The 20,327-nt window shown below is 51.6% G+C and overlaps 7 protein-coding genes across 7 annotated transcripts; 2 read left to right on the plus strand and 5 right to left on the minus strand.

Moving 5' to 3' along the window:
* Positions 1 to 1,463: 1,463 nt before the first annotated feature.
* COCMIDRAFT_89390 (uncharacterized protein) lies at positions 1,464 to 3,636 on the minus strand (the record flags this gene model as incomplete). Its single annotated transcript, XM_007687580.1, has 4 exons — positions 1,464 to 1,751; positions 1,923 to 2,554; positions 2,615 to 2,686; positions 2,736 to 3,636. 4 exons carry the CDS (start codon positions 3,634 to 3,636, stop codon positions 1,464 to 1,466), a joined length of 1,893 nt encoding a protein of 630 aa, XP_007685770.1.
* Positions 3,637 to 4,352: 716 nt separating this feature from the next.
* Positions 4,353 to 6,872, plus strand: COCMIDRAFT_89280 (uncharacterized protein; the record flags this gene model as incomplete). Its single annotated transcript, XM_007687581.1, has 3 exons — positions 4,353 to 4,564; positions 4,633 to 5,920; positions 5,967 to 6,872. The coding sequence occupies 3 exons, from the start codon at positions 4,353 to 4,355 to the stop codon at positions 6,870 to 6,872; spliced, it is 2,406 nt and encodes an 801-aa protein (XP_007685771.1).
* A 293-nt stretch (positions 6,873 to 7,165) lies between these two features.
* On the minus strand, positions 7,166 to 8,880 carry COCMIDRAFT_89322 (uncharacterized protein; the record flags this gene model as incomplete). The annotated part of the gene is made up of 4 exons (XM_007687582.1): positions 7,166 to 8,068; positions 8,262 to 8,473; positions 8,581 to 8,654; positions 8,771 to 8,880. The coding sequence occupies 4 exons, from the start codon at positions 8,878 to 8,880 to the stop codon at positions 7,166 to 7,168; spliced, it is 1,299 nt and encodes a 432-aa protein (XP_007685772.1).
* Positions 8,881 to 9,462: 582 nt separating this feature from the next.
* COCMIDRAFT_89450 (uncharacterized protein) lies at positions 9,463 to 11,535 on the minus strand (the record flags this gene model as incomplete). Its single annotated transcript, XM_007687583.1, has 1 exon — positions 9,463 to 11,535. One exon carries the CDS (start codon positions 11,533 to 11,535, stop codon positions 9,463 to 9,465), a length of 2,073 nt encoding a protein of 690 aa, XP_007685773.1.
* Positions 11,536 to 12,214: 679 nt separating this feature from the next.
* Positions 12,215 to 13,068, plus strand: COCMIDRAFT_34761 (uncharacterized protein; the record flags this gene model as incomplete). The annotated part of the gene is made up of 2 exons (XM_007687562.1): positions 12,215 to 12,482; positions 12,539 to 13,068. The coding sequence occupies 2 exons, from the start codon at positions 12,215 to 12,217 to the stop codon at positions 13,066 to 13,068; spliced, it is 798 nt and encodes a 265-aa protein (XP_007685752.1).
* A 1,974-nt stretch (positions 13,069 to 15,042) lies between these two features.
* COCMIDRAFT_34762 (lytic polysaccharide monooxygenase) lies at positions 15,043 to 16,350 on the minus strand (the record flags this gene model as incomplete). Its single annotated transcript, XM_007687563.1, has 1 exon — positions 15,043 to 16,350. One exon carries the CDS (start codon positions 16,348 to 16,350, stop codon positions 15,043 to 15,045), a length of 1,308 nt encoding a protein of 435 aa, XP_007685753.1.
* Positions 16,351 to 17,499: 1,149 nt separating this feature from the next.
* On the minus strand, positions 17,500 to 19,866 carry COCMIDRAFT_3324 (uncharacterized protein; the record flags this gene model as incomplete). The annotated part of the gene is made up of 4 exons (XM_007687537.1): positions 17,500 to 19,281; positions 19,347 to 19,442; positions 19,492 to 19,577; positions 19,623 to 19,866. 4 exons carry the CDS (start codon positions 19,864 to 19,866, stop codon positions 17,500 to 17,502), a joined length of 2,208 nt encoding a protein of 735 aa, XP_007685727.1.
* Positions 19,867 to 20,327: the final 461 nt, after the last annotated feature.

Genomic DNA, 20,327 nt, shown 5'->3' on the forward strand with positions numbered 1-20,327 from the left:
GCTCTACTACTGTGGGAGCCGCCACGAGAGCCGTGTCGAGCGCCTCGTTGGCCGCCTCCATCCCCGCGATTCATACTACAGCTTCACAACTGATTTTGTGCTTGGGGCTTGCCTCTGATTTTGTTCGCTGTAGCGCTGTAATGTATGGTCTTTAGCACGTTATGCAAGCGGTGGACGGTGTGGAACTATTATGGTTCTATTCAGGATTGGGAACCCATGTTCGTTTGCACGTAGAGGCGCTTGCTTTCACTCTTACTTACAGGGACGCACTAAAAGATTGGCGGCTGAGGCGGTGAAACCCCACCAGATCAAGAGAGGCGGGAATTCAACAAAGCCGATCCAAGTGATAGAGAAGCGACAGACTGGTCAGGTAGTAGTGGGAAAGTTTCTACCGAATTCAAAGACTTTAGTTAAGAACTTTAGTTTTGAGACAACGACGACCAGACCGCAGGGATAGAAGTAAAGTGGGCCAGTGTGGCGGGGACTTGTTCGCTTGTTCAAATGATGGAGGCAAACAAATCTTGACACGGGCTGTCTAAGCGGCCGAAACGTGTAGTTGCAGGCACGCGCAAGCAATCGACTATTGCGGTGAGTGTGGATGCGGCGAAGTTGCAATTCTGGCCTTGGAGCTAGCTTTGTAGTAGACGCGAAAGTCTGTGTGGTTGTGATAATAGTATTTAAAAAAACAAATATCGATCAGATTGGGAAGGGAGAAAAATCTCGGGCCGATAGAAAAGGAAGCCCTTTGCAAGGAAGGTGAGAGGGATGCAGCTGTGTATGTGTGTACGTGTACTCGATAAGCGTGCGCAAGTTCTACTAGTAGTTAGTAGAGAGACAAGTTGCAGCCAAGTGGAGGGCTTGACGTCACGCGGACAATGACAGCGGTACCAGAAAGGCGCCAGTTTCATGTTGCGCACTGCAATTTCGAATACAACCCGGTTAAGATCATATTGAAAAGGGGATTTGTGTTTTTGCGTTGCAGATTAAAAAAGAAAAAAAGATGCCAAGCACACATGGGGTGCTCGCTAAACTAGTACTACTAAGCAAGTACTACAAGGGCATGCAGTTTGAAGACAAGAGGTCATTCTGCAATACCAAGGCAAAACAACAGAGAAACAATAAGGACTGATCCACAGCCAACAGTGAGGGAAACAACAACGCGAGGTGGATGCTTAGTGGGTCGAGGTCTCTTTTCCCACACAAGGTAATCCCTTTACTATTGATACGCAAGGAGCACATTGCATGCATTTCGTACTCTGATGCAGCTGGCCGAATTATCATATCAACAATATAATAGCGCTACATCAACAATCTATCTGAATCTCCATGTGCTATAAACTGACTCTAGGACATGCGTGTGGAAGACACCTCACAAAATAAGAACACAAACTAGTTTGTGTATATCGAGATAAACGCCGAGAAAACACAGTTACCAATGCCGCTGGGCCAATCCATTGGTCCCATCATTTGGCATGTCTCGCTCCTCCCCTTGTGCCTCTCACCTTTGTGATGTCCACAATAGTCTCGTCGAGCTCCTCCATCGGCTCATCAACATCAACATGCGCCCTCTCTACCTTTTTCGCCCGTATACGACGCACCGCTTTACCTGCCGCAGTAGCTTTACTGTTCTCTTGCTTGACCACTGCGGCAGTGTTTCCAGGCTTGCGTCCGGGCTTTGTCCTAGGCTTTGTTGCAGACTTCTTGGCAACCGGAGATTTCTTGGTAGCTGCAGCGGTTCGGGACGAGCTTGTCTCACTTGCATCGTCTGTTGATACCTCAACAAGATTCGTTTTGGGACTTGGAGATCTCTTCTTCCCTGGTTTGGGAGTAGCTTCCTTCCTCATCCTTTTGCGTTTACCTGCTGTGATAGCGGTACTATCGGATGACCCATCATCCGAATCGTCTTCAGATATGAAGCGAACCGACTTTCCCGAAGTCTGGTGCTTGCCAGTGGCACCCTTCCCCAGCGATGAAGGCGTCCCAACCTTGTTGCGCTTGCTCTCCGGAGTATAGGCTTCATCACCAATACTACGTTTGCGCCTAACAGTCCTGCCGCTGCTGGGCTTGGGCGTGGTAATATCGGCGGGTGTGTGTTCCAACTGCGACACATCCACTACCGGTGTCTCAGATCCAGGTGTATCGTCAGACTCCTCGATAGGAACGGCATCCGTTGTTGGAGTTGTTTCAGCACTTGTTGGCGCAGTGCTGACGCCACTCTGACGTCTTGGACTCTTCTCGAGCGACATCTCACGTTCTCGATTGATCATTCTAGAAACAGGGGATGACACATGATTGTCCGATGTCAGTTTTCCGTTGGCTTGGTCTGCTATCCTGAGAGCATCTAGTACTGCTTTGCGTGCTTTTTCTCTCGCAGCACGTGCACTCTTTTCTGCAGACTGGGCCTCTTCCCTTGCAATACGAACCAGGTCATTTGCAATAGCCACTCTGTTTTCTCGTGTCCGCGGCAAAGACGCTTGTGACTTTCCGGATGACAACTTGGCGGGAGTCTGAACCATAGTTGGTGTGGCTTCAGCGATAGTGCTCGAAACCGTTGCTGCGCTCTTTGTTGTCGACGATTGCACTCGAGTAGCGTCTGCACTGCCAGACTGAGCACCACTTTGCACTACACGGTGACGTGGCTTGGTGGGTGAAGCATTTACAGCACGTCGAATATTCGTTGGGCCATCTGAATTTGGGTTAGTGTAAAATAATGAAAGAACTAATTTGTTCTATACCTTTCTGCTGAACGCTCAGCTTATCCAGGAAGATCCGCGGAGCATATTTCTTTCCAAACTCATCCTTCTCTTCGCCAGCGTTGAATTCTTCCACAGCTTTTGCGATTTGATCGGCCGTGCACAACCGCTTTATCTCTTCTTCAATCTGCTTTGATGGCATCGGGAGTTTGAATCGGGACCCAGATTCGTACAAAGCAAGACTTTTGTATTGGTCAAGAGCTGGATGGTCGAAGGATACGTTGGTCTCGACAACGTCACCCTCTGCTTTCTGCTTTTTCACAGATTCATGAAGGTCATAGGCAATTTTGAGATTTTCCCAGTACGCCAGTTGATGTGTTTCGGGGAAGGGCAGGATCGCTGGGAAATTTCTGTGCCAAACCTCAGCATCACTGGACGGTCCTCCGTACTTGAATGTCCGGCTGGTTTGCACCGTTTTCTGTGTTTTCTGGCCTTTTCTCAGGGGCCCAGTCACAGGATCATAAATCTGCTCATCTTCTCGGTATAACGCGTGCGTCACGGTTGCATCAGATCCCCTTTCCCGCAAAGACTCTCTGTTCTCCATCACGGTTTGTGTGCTTTGTCTAGCTGCATCATAAGCCTCCAGCTCTTGCCTAACCGTACCGCGCAAGTGTTGATAGAGCGCATCGTCGAAGTTGGCCCCTTGCCGAGGCAATTGCTGTACGAGATAGTCATCGATTTTGGCTACATGCTCCATATATGTCGCGGGAGAGTCATCACCTCCTTCGTCATCCAAGTATTCCAGAGCTTGGGCCAGTCGGCGGTTGATCTCCTTTGATGATGGCTCTTCACTACCGCTCGTTGAGGCAGCCTGCGTAGGGCTAGATGGGCTGCTGAGGTCGGAAAGATTGTCCGCCAAAGGATCACCGTAGGTATCCACCATTGTGTATCTGGTCAAAAGTATGGAATCAACAGCTGGGTCTTGCGCATGTCAGCAGTGGTCATTTCACAACACGGAAACAAATAGACTAAATCATTCATACCTTGTCCAAGTCACGAATCGAACTGAAGAAAGGGGCACAAGAGACAATTTCGTGAGTTCGAACAAGATATCTATTAGGCAGACAGGAACAAGAAGTCTTTGTCGTGACTGCGGACAAAGGATGTCAATAATGAAAAACAGTAGTGCTGGCCGCATGCGGTTACCCGCCTTGACATTGTTTGACCATATTCGTTGGAATCTTCTTTGTGCAGACGGCAAATAGCATAGTAGCACAGCCATACGTAGTGCTCGTGACGATTAGTGACATTTCCTTGTGGTAAACAAACCACAGTCGAAGCGGTATTGTAGTGTTCCTCTCTGTGGCGATTCCAAGCTTGCAACAGCGGTTCGGGCTGAGGACAGGTCATCTGTAATCTTCTCCAAGGCCAACACGATAAATTGATACTGTAGGGGGCGAGGCAAGGCACGCGTGTTACCCCCAATAAGCAATTAGCTTGGCAGTGTTCCAACGCGCCAGCACGTGACTGGCACCTCCGCCCGAAACTCCGATGGCCCAACTTTTTTCCTGGTGGGCGATTCGGCATCCCGAAGCGACAAGACCTCAGCGTCGTCCTTTCGTTGTATACCCTTTCTTTTAGCATTTTGAGGTGTTCAAGATGCGGGTACAGTCTATCCTCCGGGCTCAATCGCTCGCCACGAGCAGTCTTCGCTGTTCTGCTCGATCAGCAGCGAGAACGCCTTCACGATGCGCTCTCTCGACTATTGCCGCATCGCGCACGCCATACACCAATGGATTGAAGACCGACACATGGATAGAAAGCCAGCGGATCCAGCAGCAACGAAGATGGAACTCAGTGGCCGCTCAAGTGTATGTGCCCGCAGAGACTTCCATAGACAATGGCGAGGTGGCAGCAAAATGCTGATTAGGAAGTTTAGATTAGAGCAAGCCAAAGAAGATCCGTCCGCCCTGACCCAGGAGAAAATCGTTGAGAACCTGAACCCTGTCGAGTGGGAACGACTCTCTAGAGTACGAAACATCGGTATCGCTGCGCACATTGACTCTGGTAAAACTACCGCCACCGAACGTGTTCTCTTCTACACCGGCCGTATCAATGCTATACACGAAGTCCGTGGTAAAGATTCTGTAGGCGCCAAGATGGATTCCATGGATCTTGAGCGTGAGAAGGGCATCACTATTCAGTCTGCCGCCACTTTTTGTGACTGGGTCAAGAAGAACGATGAAGGAAAGGAAGAGAAATACCACATCAACTTGATTGATACACCTGGCCATATCGACTTTACCATTGAGGTAGAGAGAGCGCTGCGAGTCCTCGACGGAGCTGTCATGATTCTGTGTGCTGTCAGTGGAGTGCAAAGTCAAACCATCACTGTCGACAGGCAAATGAGGCGTTACAACATTCCTAGGTTATCCTTTGTCAACAAGATGGACCGAATGGGCGCCAATCCATGGAAGGCTGTTGATCAGATCAACCAAAAACTCAGGATAGCAGCTGCGGCTATTCAGGTGCCTATTGGACGCGAAGATGGTTTCTTGGGTGTGGTCGACCTGATCAGGATGAAGGCCATCTACAACGAAGGATCCAAGGGCGAAATCATCAGGGAAACCGACGAGATTCCCGCAGATCTTATTGAGTTGTGCAAGGAGAAGAGGCAAAAACTCATCGAGACATTGGCAGATGTGGACGATGAGATTGCAGAGCTCTTCTTGGACGAGCAGGAGCCAACCGTTGCCCAGATTAAGGCTGCCATTCGACGAGCAACAATATCTCTCAAGTTCACTCCAGTCATGATGGGTTCCGCCCTCGCCGATAAGTCTGTACAACCGATGCTCGATGCCGTATGCGATTATCTACCGAACCCCTCCGAAGTCGAGAACATGGCGCTGGACAAGAAGCGAGCAGAAGCCCCAGTCAAGCTAGTCTCATACAATGATTTACCGTTCGTTGGTCTAGCATTCAAGCTAGAAGAGAGCAGCTTTGGACAGCTGACGTACATTCGTGTATACCAAGGTACGCTCAAGAAGGGCATGAATGTGTTCAACGCTAGGTCAGACAAGAAGGTCAGGATCCCTAAGATTGTGCGCATGCATTCCAACGACATGGAGGAAGTACCGGAAATTGGCGCTGGAGAAATCTGTGCAGTGTTCGGTGTTGATTGTGCATCTGGCGATACCTTTACTGATGGTAACCTTGCATACACTATGGTAAGTGGCCGCAATTATTTGGGCCTGTACGGAGCTGACATTACAGACCTCCATGTTTGTTCCCGAGCCCGTTATCTCTTTGTCGATTAAGCCCAAGCACACCAAGGATACACCCAACTTCAGTAAGGCCATGAGCCGCTTCACCCGCGAGGATCCTACTTTCCGCGTTCACACCGACCCTGAATCGCAAGAAACCATCATCTCAGGTATGGGTGAGCTGCATCTCGACATTTACGTCGAGCGCATGCGCCGTGAGTACCGAGTCGAATGCGAGACTGGACAGCCACAGGTTGCGTACCGTGAAACAATCACCAAGCGCGTCAACTTTGACCACACGCTGAAGAAGCAGAGTGGTGGATCCGGAGATTTTGCGCGTGTAGTAGGATGGCTGGAGCCCAGCGAGTCCCTCGCCGAGAACAAGTTCGAGCAGCAAATCTCCGGTGGAACTATCTCAGAAAAGTTCTTGTTCGCTTGCGAAAAGGGATTCATGGCCTCAACAACCAAGGGTCCTCTTCTCGGCCACAAGGTACTGGGCACCTCCATGGTCATCAACGACGGAGCAACGCACGCCGTTGACTCCTCCGAAATGGCTTTCAAGAACGCTACTCAACAGGCCTTCCGCAAGGCTTTCCAGTCTGGTGCACCACAGGTCCTCGAGCCCCTGATGAAGACTACCATTACTGCACCAAACGAGTTCCAGGGCTCCGTCGTTGGACTCTTGAACAAGAGGAACGCAGTTATCAACGATACGGAAATTGGACCAGAGGACTTTACAGTGTATGCTGATTGCAGTCTGAACAGCATGTTTGGCTTCAGCAGTCAGCTACGTGCCAGTACGCAGGGTAAGGGCGAGTTCAGCATGGAATTCAGCCACTACAGTCCTGCGCCGCCGCAGCTGCAAAAGGAGCTTGTTGCTAAGTACGAGAAGGAGCAGAAGGAGAGGAATGCTTGAGCCTGAAATATGGGCAGGAGAAGCATGTTGAAGAGAAGATGTTGAGGACTCGAATGGTATACCCTGGTGAAAAAAAGCAGGACAACATGGACAAGAAATGTATGACTTGCATATAGACGGAAATGTCTGGCGTATTCTACGGAACCAAAACACTGGGTGTATGTAGATTATTTGTACATGTATTGTAAATGACCACGCAGCCTTGTAAACGACTGAAGAAAGAAAAAGAATGATATCCCTCTCAACAATCACAACCTTCTACCTTCCCATCTCTCTTTGAAAAAAAAAACAAGTTACTCAACATCCAACCCCGGCCTCATCCTCCTCGCCCTCCTCTCAAACGCCCTCCTCACCGCAAGCGCCACCTGCGCCCATCCTACAACCTCGTTATGCCCTCCGTACCGCGTAACCTCCAGCTCTACGCATCTCTCCCCCTTCGCATCCTCAACCTTCTTGTACGCAAACGCACCACGCTTAACACGCTCACCCCCATGAATACTCCGTCTCGTCTCCTCCGCCGCCACCTCCGCCGCCGTGTCGGCAGACCCCAGCATAAGCGTCTGCAGCGGCTCAAATAGCGTTTCGCTCTCGTGATATGAAATATCCTGATCGTTTCGCGCGTGGAGGAGGGAGATGTAGAAGCCGTGTTTCTTGGATTTCTCGGCGGAAATGAAAGATTGCAGGCGGGGAAGCGTGGGCCAGGTGTCGAGGATGCGGGAGGAGAGGAAGTTTGCTAGAACGGGGTAGGGTTGGAGGGGTTTGAGGATGGGGAAGATGCCGGCGATGCGGTAGTGTTGGAGGAGGAGGGGGAGGGTGCGGAAGGGGGCTACGAGAATTATGCCGGCGAAGGATTCTTTGGCGGGCTTGGGAGGTGGTTGTAGGGTGGAGAGGGAGGAGGGGAGGTGAGGGGAGGTTGGGTCCGTGTAGTAGAGTGCTGCGGCTGCTGTGACGGCGGTGCCGAGACTTTGGCCTAGGAGTACGGTGCGGGACATGGGGTGGGAGAGATTGTTGGTCACGTAGGATACTAGGGAGATGGCGTCGGTGATAATGCCGGTTTCAGTGGGGATATGAGGAGGGTTGTTGAGGGTGGAATGTCCGAAGCCACGGTAGTCGCAGGTTAGGAGGTGGGTTTTTGGGATGCCGGAGATGGAGCGGTAAGTTGATGGGCGGTAACCTTGAGCGATGTGTCCAGCGTTCTGTCTGAGTGTGAGAAATGAATTTCGCTTGCTTTGGGATGAAGCGGGTGTTTTGAAGAGAAGATAATGAAGTCTCTAAAGAGAGACTAGACCGTGCCTGACGACTGATAATATGGAATGGAGATAGTAAAAAGACATAATGAAAGTTGAAATATAGTAAATCAGGGAAGATGAACAGAAAATAGAGACTTACGCCATGAAAGTTGATCACAACTCTAGTATCAACATCCCTACTCATCAGCTTCTCCCCCACCGTCCCCTTCAACTCTTCAACCGCCTGTCCCACTGCCGCCGCCGTGGAAAGTTCATGTTCATTCTCCAGATACACATCTAGAGGAAGCACGTGCCAGCAAAACAGCTTCTCATTATCAAAAGTCGTGAGCCAGAACGGCTGAACCTGGCCCTCTGTTGGCAAGAAAACATGTTAGTCAATCAAAGCACCACTTCAATCGTACTTCCCAACCCACCACAACCCAGATACGATAAAATAAAGATAAGATGGATAAACTTACTCGCAAACCCAAACTCCTCGGGATTCGACACATTGCTCCAAAACCCTATGTGGAATTTATGAGCATATAGCGCACTGTCGTTGTTAGTCCATGTCTCTTCTTATCTTCTCCATCTACCCTTCCCTCCTTGCCCCATCTCCCTTCTCTCCAACGAAAAAAGAAAAAACACAAAGAGAAAAGGAAAACTCACTGCCTCTGAAACCTCGAACTCGTCAACGCCCCCAGAAAAACCGCCCATAGCATACCCAGCCCGGCAAATGTCCAGTACGCTCTTGTGAACCATACTTTAAAGTCTGGCATCTTTTCGTTACGAGTTAGTACCGTTTGTGCCGCCCGCCACCTACAAGCAACCCAAAAAAATTGGGGTCCAATGGTTCAGGTCGGAAATGGAGGAGATGTGGATTTAGAGTGGTGAGATGAGGTATTCGGGAAAAAGAAGAATGCAAGATGGCTAGATCGGACTTGGGCGTTTGTTTGCGGTGGTGCGGGTTAGAAAGTCGGGGGAACTAGGCCGGATGAGTATGTGAGGGCCGATAGAGGAGAGGGGGAATGGGGCTTGGCGTCGGCGATAACGAATGACGGATGTTTCTAGTATGTTGCTTATCGGGAAATGGAATGATTTACTGTGTAGTCCGGTAACAGTGATTGATTTGTACATGTTGAAGTTATCTATCTGGGTAGCCTGATTGTAATGGAGAGATTTCAAGTGGAATCTATTCACGCAATTGAGACAATTTCACACAAGGAATAATGTTCAGGAAGCACCTAGCGATGCTCAAAATTCGGGTATCGTTTATACTTTTGTAGTAATACGAGCTATTATTTTCTTCATGATTCTCGTGTAATATCAACACAACTAGACGTACACGTTATAACATTACTTCAGACCAGACTCTTCCTAGGTCGTCCGGCCTTTTTTCTATCAGCTGCGCTTACTGTAGCCGCGCCTATGCCTGTCATATGAACATCCTGCACCGGTGTTGCAATTGCAGGCGTCACATCACCACTCCTCAGCCTCTTCTCTGGCACTTCGTCGCTACTTCTCGGCAGCCTGAAAGCCAGATACGTTTCGTCGGCGCGCTTGCAGCGATCAAAAACCTCGTTCATGTATTTTTCAACAATGTGCGGTGGTCGAATTGAGCGCGGGAGGGCGCTGGCGATTTCATCCCCGTCGTCGTTTTCGATGAGTAAAAGCACAGTGACTGGCTGATAAAACTCAATGTTGTCTATTTCGTTCATCTCGTCGAATTCCTCAATTCGCTGGGGTGGTTTGGGCGGGGCAAATGGCGTTGCAGGTGTTGGAGGCACCGAGGCGGCGGGCTGTATGGATGTGAAATTCGGGTTCGAGGGGGTTGCCATGGGCGTCATTACGTTCTGAGGAGCTGGGCCAGGCGTAGGGGCGCCGGGTGTAGGGGCGCCAGGTGTGGGTGCGCTGGATGTTGGTACGGGTGCGGGTGTAGGTGTGGGGGCTGGCGCCGGCGTAGCCTTTGGAGCAGGTGTAGAAGGCGGTTCAACAACAGATTCCGGCTTTGGCTTTGGCTTCATCTTCGTAATCAAAAACGATAGCTTTGCGCCAGTGCCATTGGGCAGCCATTCCATAAAGCTGTACGAGGGAAAGTAAAACTTGTCCTCGTTGCCATGGACAAAGCTGAAGACCAAGGGACGATACGTCGTTCTTGGGGGAGGGTTGTAGACGGGCACTTGAGGTGGTGGGTGGTACTGGGGCGGTTTGCTGTAATTATTAGGGTATGGCGGGTGAGGCTGGTAGAGCGGAGGAGGTTGCTGCTGCTGCTGCTGCTGCATGTGGACTTGCGAAGGACCCGGGGTATAAGACTTGGGCGTGTTAGGCTGGATAGGCTGGGGCATGGGCTGGACAGGCCGTGGGAGTGGAGGCGGAGCTGTTTGCTTTGGCGGAACGGGCGGTGGAGGCGGGGGCGCAGGCTTTGGGGCAGGCGGCGTGGGAGCCGGCTTGTGCATCTTTTCCTCCTTTTGGCGGGCAAGGATGGCCGTCAGCTCGTTGATGTGCGTCTGGAAAAACTCAAGCTGCTCCTTGCTGGCCTCGCCCGCCGCGACAATCTTCATGACAGCCTTCAACGCCGGGTCGGTACCAGCTCTAGCAGCGAGCATGTGGATGACGGGATCGGGGGCGGGAGAGGGCGCGGGGGGCGCTGGGGGTGGAGGTGCCACCTGGACGGGCTTGGGCGGCTGTGGCTGAGGCGGTCGTGGCGGAGGTTTCTGGTGGAGGGGCGGCGGGACATGGTGGTATTTTGGGTGCTGACTGTGGGAGTGCGGGTGGTGATGGGCGGGCCATGGGGCATAGGGCGACGGGGCAGGCGTCTTCTTGTGCATTGGCTTGGCCACCTCGCGCGGGCCATATAGTCTTATAGGCAGCGTATGCGGCTCGATGACCAGCTTCACCACGACGCGGTCGCCACCGACCTGAGGGAAGTTCTTGAGCAGCTCCTTCTGGCGCTGAGCCTTTGCACGGTCTTCATCAGTGCGGTCGGCCAGCTTCTTGGGCTGCGTGAAGTGCGAGTGGAAAGTACGAAAGTTTGCGCCCGACAGCCACACGGCCTTGGATCGCTCAAATGATGTTTCAAGCACGCCGCTCTGCTGGATCGTCTGCCATTCGCTGCATGGAAGATCGAGCGGCTGGGGCTCGGATAGGGTAGGGAGCGGTGCGCCGTCGACAATGCGTAGCGGAAGTGCCGGTTGTTTGGGGGGAGGAGGTGCTCCTTCAGTGACTGGCGGCGTCGACGATGATGCTGCTGCTGCTGCTGCTAATGCCGCTGATGCGCCTGGTGTTGATGATGGTGGCAACTGAGGCTGCTCCTTGACTCCGGCAGTCGTCCTCTTGCGCTTCTTCAGCGACGACGAGGACGAGGGCGAAGGCTTTACGGCCGGAGCAGCTTCTTCGCGAGCGCGTGCCCTGGTCGACCGTCGCGGCTCAGACATGGCGGGCGTATAGTAATGCTTGGGATGGGTGTCATGTGATGTTGGCACGCAGGTGGACACATGGCTAGGAGGGCGGTAGGGCGGGCATAGTCATGGTCAAGGCCGGCAGCGTCGTTGCGGTCGTCACAATGGTCGCAGTCGTGGCGGGCGTGTCGAATGCAACGCGAGACGTTGCAGGGCGGCGGGACTGCCAAGCGACCCCGGCTCCCTGCTGGGCCGGTCAATGCGGACTGCCTCATCTAGCCCTCTTCCTACTTCCCTCGCCTTGGCACCACCTGCATAAGGATGCGGAGGCCACTCTATCTGTTTCTTGTCCCTTCTGGACCTCGTGTTTCTAAATTTCTCGTCTTTTGGTCTGCATGACGGTTGCATTATGAAACCAGCTATGAGCGGGCTGATTACTCCCAGGACCCCTACATGCTTCTTATTCACCGAGTATCGCCTTTCATCGTAGTCCAGTGCGCTTGGGGCTCGCCATGGCAAATCAAAACCATTCAAAGCCCCCGCGGTATCCCCGGAGGATCGTGGCTACGAACAATCAGGTTTGGCCACTTTTTATGCTGCTCGTCTCCAATCCCACTATAAGGCGCCCGCCATAGTCTCTCTTGCGTGCCTCTCGTCTCTTTTGTACGGACCAGTCGTTACACCCTTCACCACCTCCCCTCCCATATCGCCCATCATGCGGATCGCTGCGCTGGTTCCCGTACTACTGACCTTCTCTTCCTCTGTCCTTGCCACCTGCTGGTTTCCAGATGGCCAGGAGTCTACCCTCGACACTGCTTGCAACCCGGATGCCATAGTCTCCTCTTGCTGCTTCGACCGTCAAGCATGTCTCTCCAACGGACTATGCGTTTCCGACCCCCATGACCCAGCAAAAGCTCGCACTCATCGAGGAACATGCACAGACCGAGGCTGGAAGAGCGGAAACTGTGTGCGTCAGTGTTTTGGTGAGTCGCGTGCCCTCATCCACACCCATATATCCCACATACTCACTGCCATACAGATAACATGCATGCTGGCGCGCCCGTCTACAGCTGCAACGTCACGGATGTCGACTCTTACTGCTGCTACGAGAACTGCAAGTGCGAGAATCCGTTCGAGGTCTTTTCCTTTGATGGAACGCCTGCAAACGTATCCACTATGACTGTTATCCTCGAGGCTTTCACCCGGACTCGCCTCCCAACCGCTACAGCGAAGCCTCAGAATCCCAGCAGCCTGCCAGCGACTTCCTTTGCTCTCCCTACTGGCTCTGCGAATAGCTCTGCGAATGGCTCTGCATCCGCTGCAGGAGCCTCATCTTCAACCTCAAGCCCGAATTACCTCGCGCTCGGCATTGGTCTGGGGCTCGGTCTGGGTCTAGGCATTCCTGTCATCTTCCTCATCGCCTTTTTCTTCTGGCGTCGCAGAAAGGCAGCAGCCAAGAAAGTGCATGAGAATTCACGGCAACCCCCAGAGTTGAGCAGTGACGAATACTGCCCTCCGGCACAGAAATACGCATACAACCTCAATGTGATGCCCAAGGCTCCGCAGTAAGAATGCCAACCTTTCACTGTCTCTGGGTATCTGGACTAACAACCCGTCCAGACCCGCACCTTCTCCCGAAATTTCGCCTTCAGAAAAGGACCTAGCTCAGATCCACGTGGCCGAGCTACCAGATGATCAGGTCCTTCTCCCCGGCTCATCACATGGCAAAGCGGGGAACGAGAAACAATTTTAAACGATACTTGTATAAATATTTAGACGAGAGAAAGTGTATCAATATTTAGTTTGCCTTTTGGACGCCATGTAAGGATAAGGATGATGAGAACAGTTAGATATACCCCTAAACCAGCCCGTTAATTTTACATTAAGTACACGAAAGAAAAGAACGAAGAAGTAGTAGTAAATAGCCCCATGAATCAAGAAAGAAAATCACCCCATGGCAAGTGTCACGCAGTATGGTAGAAACCGTCTCGAGTCTTGTCGTTCCCCACTTATTAAATGTCGCTAGATTAACTATGCCCGAAATACCCCCCGAACACTCGACTTTAGTCAGACTAGAAAGAGAAAGGTATAGAATAGCATTGGCCTCACGTAAGCACAGATGAACCAACGGTCTATGCTGGATTGAACGGAAAAACTAAAATCTATCTATTAGCAATCGATAGTTTTTTCTAGTACATACAGCATCGAACACACAAATCATTGGTGTTGAAGATGTACGCTGCCCTAGTCCCGCCTACGCATACATCTCCCCACTCATCCAAAAAAAACGGCCATTCACCTCACAAATATAAGTCTCACCACCACTACCACTCCAACTCCCCATGCCAACACATCCCCCAAGACACCCACCAGCACGTCCCCCTCCCCCAACCCCATCCATTCCCACTCTCCCACTAGCCCCCAACGCCCCAACCACCTCCGCATCCTCCCCCCACCAAACCCACTTAAGTAGGTACACTCGTACTCATGCCAATAGCGCCGCCAAGAAACCGTCCTAAGTACTACTTTACTATTTCCCATAATTCCCACCCATCACATCCCTACTATCCGTAATCCCTTGCCCCCCCCCCTACCTTCCTGCCTACCCCATGTAAATCTCTGTCGTTCAGCAAGTAGCCCTGTGCATCGGATCTAGAATGGGGGGAAGAGAGAAAACTCATGACTCACACCCGCTATGTGTGTAGTAGCACCCAAGGACCCAGTCTAACTGTACCGTCAGATTGATGGGGAGATACTAGATAGAATCTGTAATTGCTGGGCGGACTTTGAGAGATTCATTACGTACAAATTTTTTTAAATGGGAGGAGAAGGTCTGAGGGGTTTAGTGCTGATGGGGTACTTACGTGAACACTTGGGTTGCTCAAAGGGGGGGGGGGGAGATCCCTGTGTGGGATCATATAGGGAGATGATGGGGTCAGATATTGTCTTGGTGTATTTGAATGAGGTTCTTGGGGTGGTGTGTCTCGGGAACTCGGTTCCTAATTCCAAAACTGGAATAACTAGTAGTGAGTAATCTTGTCTGACTTCATGTTCACTCCAAGTGTTAGAATCTGGTGAAAAGGGATAGTATGTGCATCACTATTGAGCAAAAAGGAAGATATGATAGAATCAACATTTGAATTTCGAGTTTCCCACGGCTATGAGCCGAGGGTTTGTTATATACACCGACGTCTCCCCCATTTTCTTATGTTCAAACGCCCGATATGTGTGTATCTCCCTTCGTGTCTTCCAAAGACCACGATTGTTGTTTCCCTTCCATGTGTTTCGAACTCCGGTAAAATGCGCAACAAACAACGACGACTACCTCAGCAGCAGCAGCTTCAAGTTCTTTCGAACTCATCCAGAAGAAAAGAAAAGAAAGAAAAGAAAGAATGGCGGGCTAGGCGTTATCCACCACCCAAAAAGAAGGAGAAAGAAGAAAAGAATCGGTCCCAGACCTTTTGTCGAAAGAAGAGAAAAGTGGAAAAGGAGTGTAAGAACGTATGTGTTAGCAACCACAACTCATCAAGTGAATGTAGAAACCTAGTAGTGACCAACCCGACGGCTCATCAAGTGCGAGCGTACAATACGTCCATTGTAGCCCCTCTTGGTGATGCTGCCATTAGCACAGGTAGTACCAGCCGCAACCTCCTGCCAGACAAGCTTGCCATTGTTGCAAATACCAAACTGAGTAGCGCCGTTGCACACGATGGTACCGTTTTCGGAGCAGGCGGATGAGCCGCCGCCAGGGGTGGAGGGAGCACCTGAGCCACCACCAGGAGTAGAAGGAGTGGTGGGGGTAGCGGGAGAACCGGTGCCTGCAGAAGGAGTAGGGCGGACAGGGGGAGTGGGGGTTGCGGTGACGGTGACGAGGGTGGTGGAGGTTGAGGGGCGAGCTGGGGCGGTAGGACCGGCGGGAGAGCCGCTAGAGGCTCCGGGGGCGAAGACACCGCCACCGTTGGGAGGGAGGGGTGCGGCGGAGGGCTTGCTGCCAGATGGAGGTGATGGGGCGGCACCAGATGGGGGAGTTGGGGCAACAGTGGGCTGGCCTCCAACTGCAGAGGTGGGAGCGACAGAAGGCTGGCCAGCAACGGGAGGAGAGGGAGCAGAGGGAGCGCCACCAGCAGGAGCAGAGGGAGCGGAGGAGGGCGCTCCACCAGCAGGGGAAGAGGGCTGAGAAGGATCAGAGGGGGTAGTACCAGTAGATCCACAGTCACCAGTAGGATCGAGAATATCAGCCGCGTCTCCACCCGTTTCGAGGACAGATCCAGGGTTGGGGAACTTCAGAACTTTGCTGACCTCCTGCTTGCAGGTGGTGGCTCCAGCGAGGTTGGCAACAAGCATGTCAGGAAGTGCGTCAAACTTGGACTTGTCGCTAGCACCACCAGTGACCTCGATAGGTGCACAGTTCATGTACATCTCTGGGCCACCGCTGAGCTTCGCAAACCAAGTCCAGGCGAATGTAGCCTTGCCGTTGGGGATGCTGTCAGGAAGTTGGAACTTGAACGTCTCAGCCTCTGAGATACCTGGGCATCCACCTTCGATGGACTTGATAACCTTGAAAACTGAGTCCTTTGTTGGCTCGGTATCCATTGTTACGCTGAGCTGGCATGAGCCTCCTCCATGAACAGCACTTCCTGTAAAGCTAAGCTCCTGCTCCTCTCCTACAGCCATCTGGTTCATCTCAGAGACAGTGAAGCCAATGTTGGACTTGCAAGGAAACTGGGAAGCAGAAATCGGTGAGTTGTCGAGCTTGTCAACACTGAATGGTACAGGGTGCTTCATGATCATGTGTGAGTTGACGGCGGCAATCATGGTTGCCGCAGCCATAATGGTAGATCGGAGAGACATGGTGTTGGTGGGAGAAATGATATCGTACAACGATAGTAAAATGCTGAAAGTTTTGAAGAGAGAGTGATTGATCTAGTCCAGCTAGTCGTGCAAAGAAATGCTGCAAAGCAAAGAGTGTGGAGGCTGCTGAGAGAGCGTGTGTTGTGATGAGGACATGTCGTACATGCGCTTATAGTCATTTATACAGATGGCACTGCCTATACAGTGTGGGCACTATAGCCATCATGTGTTGCCACTGTGACCTCCACAATTACGTCCTCTGAGATGCCCCCTAATCAAACCTCGCCTCTGATAGCCAACAGTGTAGAGTCAAAACGAAGCGCATGGCACGTCCTTGCTCCACACCGGCGAGCGCCTACGGGATGAAACGAGCTGTCCAGGTACGCTGTGGCTTTCAACCAAGGAGAACAGCTGGTTACGGCAATCTTGCCGCGGGGATGTTATGCGTTGAGCTAATCGGGGAAGGCGACGATTGCGTACACGTGAAGATCAACATGCCACGATGTAGGGCCTTAGGCGAGGTTTCGTTTCGATGGTGCCTCTGGTCGATCATTGGTTGGGGCGGATTCGCTTAGCAAGCCAGCAAGCAAGCCAGGCCCCTTGGTGTTTTATGCTACGTCGCACTTCCGGCCTTACAATCCCTGCATTGCGTGGCCGATTGGTGAGCCATCGCTGTTTTTTCTCAGCCGCCAACTATACGCATCCACTATCAGGTCCACTGCGCCTGCTAACAAAGCTTGGTTCTTCTTCACAAGGCTGCACCCCGACCTGTCACATCTTTGCCCATATGCCATACAACACTGGCTGCAGCGGAGCGCCAACGTGCAGATCATGATCTTGATAGGATGTGGCTGCGGGGATGCAACATGGCTTTTGGTAGTCGGTGGGCAGTAATAATGGCATTGTTTCATGTAACGTCGAGCTGGCCTATGGGCTAGACCAGCGAACTAGGACTTCATCCGCTATTGGAAAGATGACGAGTCCTGGTGTTTCGAAGCGTATATTGCGTATCGCTCCCCGTACGGCATTTCCAAAAAAATCTTGTCGCGGTAGTATTAATGCGGTGGCGTCAATGCGACTACGCCACAATGGATCGGGTGTGGCGCAGGACTTGTTAAGTCATGCGCTGTTGAGCTTGCAAGACCCTTACTAGTAGTAGAGGCGTCCTCGTTCCAACTTCCGAATCGGCACACCAGCGGCAAGGGCAATATGGCCGACTTCCTCGTCTCCGCGTACGTCGGCAATGTATACGTCAACATCTTTAAGGAGCCTTGCTCTCTCCATTGCATCCAACGTGGTGCCTCCATCAGGTACCTTGATCCAGGGGTTTTCGTATGTCATACTGGTGACAAAGCCAAACATTTCGGGTCCTAGTGTTTTATATTTTAGAACTAATGCCGCGACGCCTGTCAGGAGAGTAACTGATGAGGCGACAAGCAAAAGTACAAGCCAAGCAAATTCGCAGACGAAAACCTCTTCGGTGGCAGTGATAGTAGCTGTTGTTGTAGCCCCGATAAATGGAGACCTGATATCCTGGAGTCCTATCTCGAATTGGCCATACCAGTCGGTGAAGGTATGGTCAGTGGCCGACAAGTTCTTCGGTAGGTATGCATTTATATCCGTGGCTGGATCGGTATCCGGGCCATATAACGACAAGTTCTTTGGCAAATTACCAAAGTAACCCGTTGGCTGTATGCTCAACTGATAGAAAGTGTTCATGGCCAAGCTAAGTCGTTTGGAGAACACCTCAGACGGTACAAGTGATAAGTCAGTCAGAGCAACGTCCATTGACAAGTGTCCGACTTGTTGTACAAAGGGAAATGCAGATGTGTTTGCTAAGAAGAACTCCGTGGGACTAGAGCCAGATGAAAACTTCACTGCCCTTGGAAACTGCTTTGCAAACCAGAACATGATGGTACCATGTTCGAAGCCAGTGAGTGATGTGGGGCGATTATCTTTCAAGGACTTGCGCACCTTTTCAGTGGAGCAAGTGCTGCCTTTGCATTGGATAGCAGCTTCGATGTGATTTTGTGATAGGGAACATTTTGCGATGTTCAGGCCTAGGCGTCCCTGGCTATTTGTTGAATACTCCGAGACGAACAGCAACTCTCGTTTGGTCGTAAGCTCTGCCTCAGGCATCAATGAACTGTTGAAGTTGCCGAAAAAGCCGTCCAACCGGCCCATATAGAGGTCGCGATCATCGCCCTCCTTAATACCCCAGGGAAAACTACGAGTTGTATCCATGAAGAACGATGTCCGTCCACTTGTCTCATCACCGAGAGGGGGGTCCTCATCTTTTTCATACCATACCTGGCCAGGCACTAGCTCTTCGAGGCGAGTGGCGTTTACATCGTACCAATAATTGGAGCCATTATTTCCGGGGAAGGACTCTTGAGTAAATGGTTGACAATCCACTGAGAGATAGGTGTATTCCAGGCTGAAATTGGATTTTTCGTTGGAAGGGAGCCCAACTACGGGTAGTCCGACCAATGACGAGTAAGCCTCGGGTGCTGAAATGTCAGTTGGCACAGCGACCCAGCCATCAGCATCCGCAAGTGATGAGTTAAGTCCCTCTAACGTCGGGATCTTGACATTATTCCAAGGGTCATGTGTACCTAACTTCGTAGATAAAGGTGCTAGTAATGCAGCAGTATAGAGAGCTCCGGCATCAGCCCATTTGCCACTGCCAACATATGTCGAAGACAAGCCCCACATACTTGCTGCTGGACCGGTAGTCATGTATCGAAGCTTCGCGTTTGAAAATGAATCCTTTGTGTCTCTTGTCATGAGTCGGAGGGAAGCTTGACCTCCAAGAGGGGATAGGGCCCACAGGAAAAGGAGGTTTATACCGACCATCGTCATCCTCTGCATGAGTAGTTGGCTTTCGAACGTGCCCCACACAGACTGGCTTGCGACGAGGAGCTCCAATGTCTTAGCTGATTTTAGCCGAAAGATTCAAGGACCTGTACGTAATCACGTCGAAGAAGCGCACTTACGCTAATTTTCGTGCCCTTTTCTGCAAGATATCGTGCGATCATCTTCATACTCCGCCCGACTATCGCGGCAAACAAAATGGGGAACAATGTTGGACCCTTGAAAGGTCAGTAAAGCCCTCGTAAAATGCTGGTCAGCGTAGTTTACAAGATCCATAGCTGCCTCTACTTTTGATCCAAAAGCAGAGCCGGCGGTTGGCTTTCCATTTAGTATGATAACAGCCACACCGAGGACTATACTGGTCAGATGAATGATTTGGTATCCAACTGGAAACATACGTATAAAGTATATTGGCAGTAGCACCAGTATCACATCGCCGAGTGAGTAAAGGCGAGTAAGCCAAGTGTGAGCTTTAAGCGGCTTAGCCTCTTCAGGCCAACTTTCAATCTTCTGTAAGGTCGTGTTCCATGTTTTCGATTTTGGTGGTGCCAGGGGTGGCTGTGTCGAATGCGTCTCTTCTACTATAGAATTCAAGACACGATGTCGGAATGGGTTCCATCGGGAATTGGCAGTCGTACTCATGATTGCTGATGCGCTTCGTCACGCGGCGCTGCAAGGCCACGAAGACGTATAGGCAGATGCGGCTGATGGTTCGCGGGCAGCGGACATGTCTCTTTTGGATGGCATCTTTGCGGCACAGCAATAGCGAATCCCCAGCACGGCGCTAACAGAGTGTGCCTTGAGCAGGAGCGCGCTTCTGAAGGTATGCTGTGCTGGGATGCTCCCAGCGAATCATTTGATGTGATGAAACTCGAAGCGCCCGGTGGACCCCAGTTGATTTCCGGGTACCTGCGCTCGGCGGAAGACGGGCGATAACGAGATGGCTTGCATACGTAACGGATGCTGTGTAATGTCTAGCATTCGTCCTGGAATGCGGCGAAGCTTCGGGCACAAGAGCTTAATAGAGCAAGTGATGTAGTCACGATGATGTGCAGCGAGGCGTGAGACGCGTGCCAAGTCCAAGTGCGCAGTGGCGTCACCTG

Source organism: Bipolaris oryzae, assembly GCF_000523455.1.
Source record: "Bipolaris oryzae ATCC 44560 unplaced genomic scaffold scaffold_31, whole genome shotgun sequence".
Classification (NCBI taxonomy): domain Eukaryota; kingdom Fungi; phylum Ascomycota; class Dothideomycetes; order Pleosporales; family Pleosporaceae; genus Bipolaris; species Bipolaris oryzae.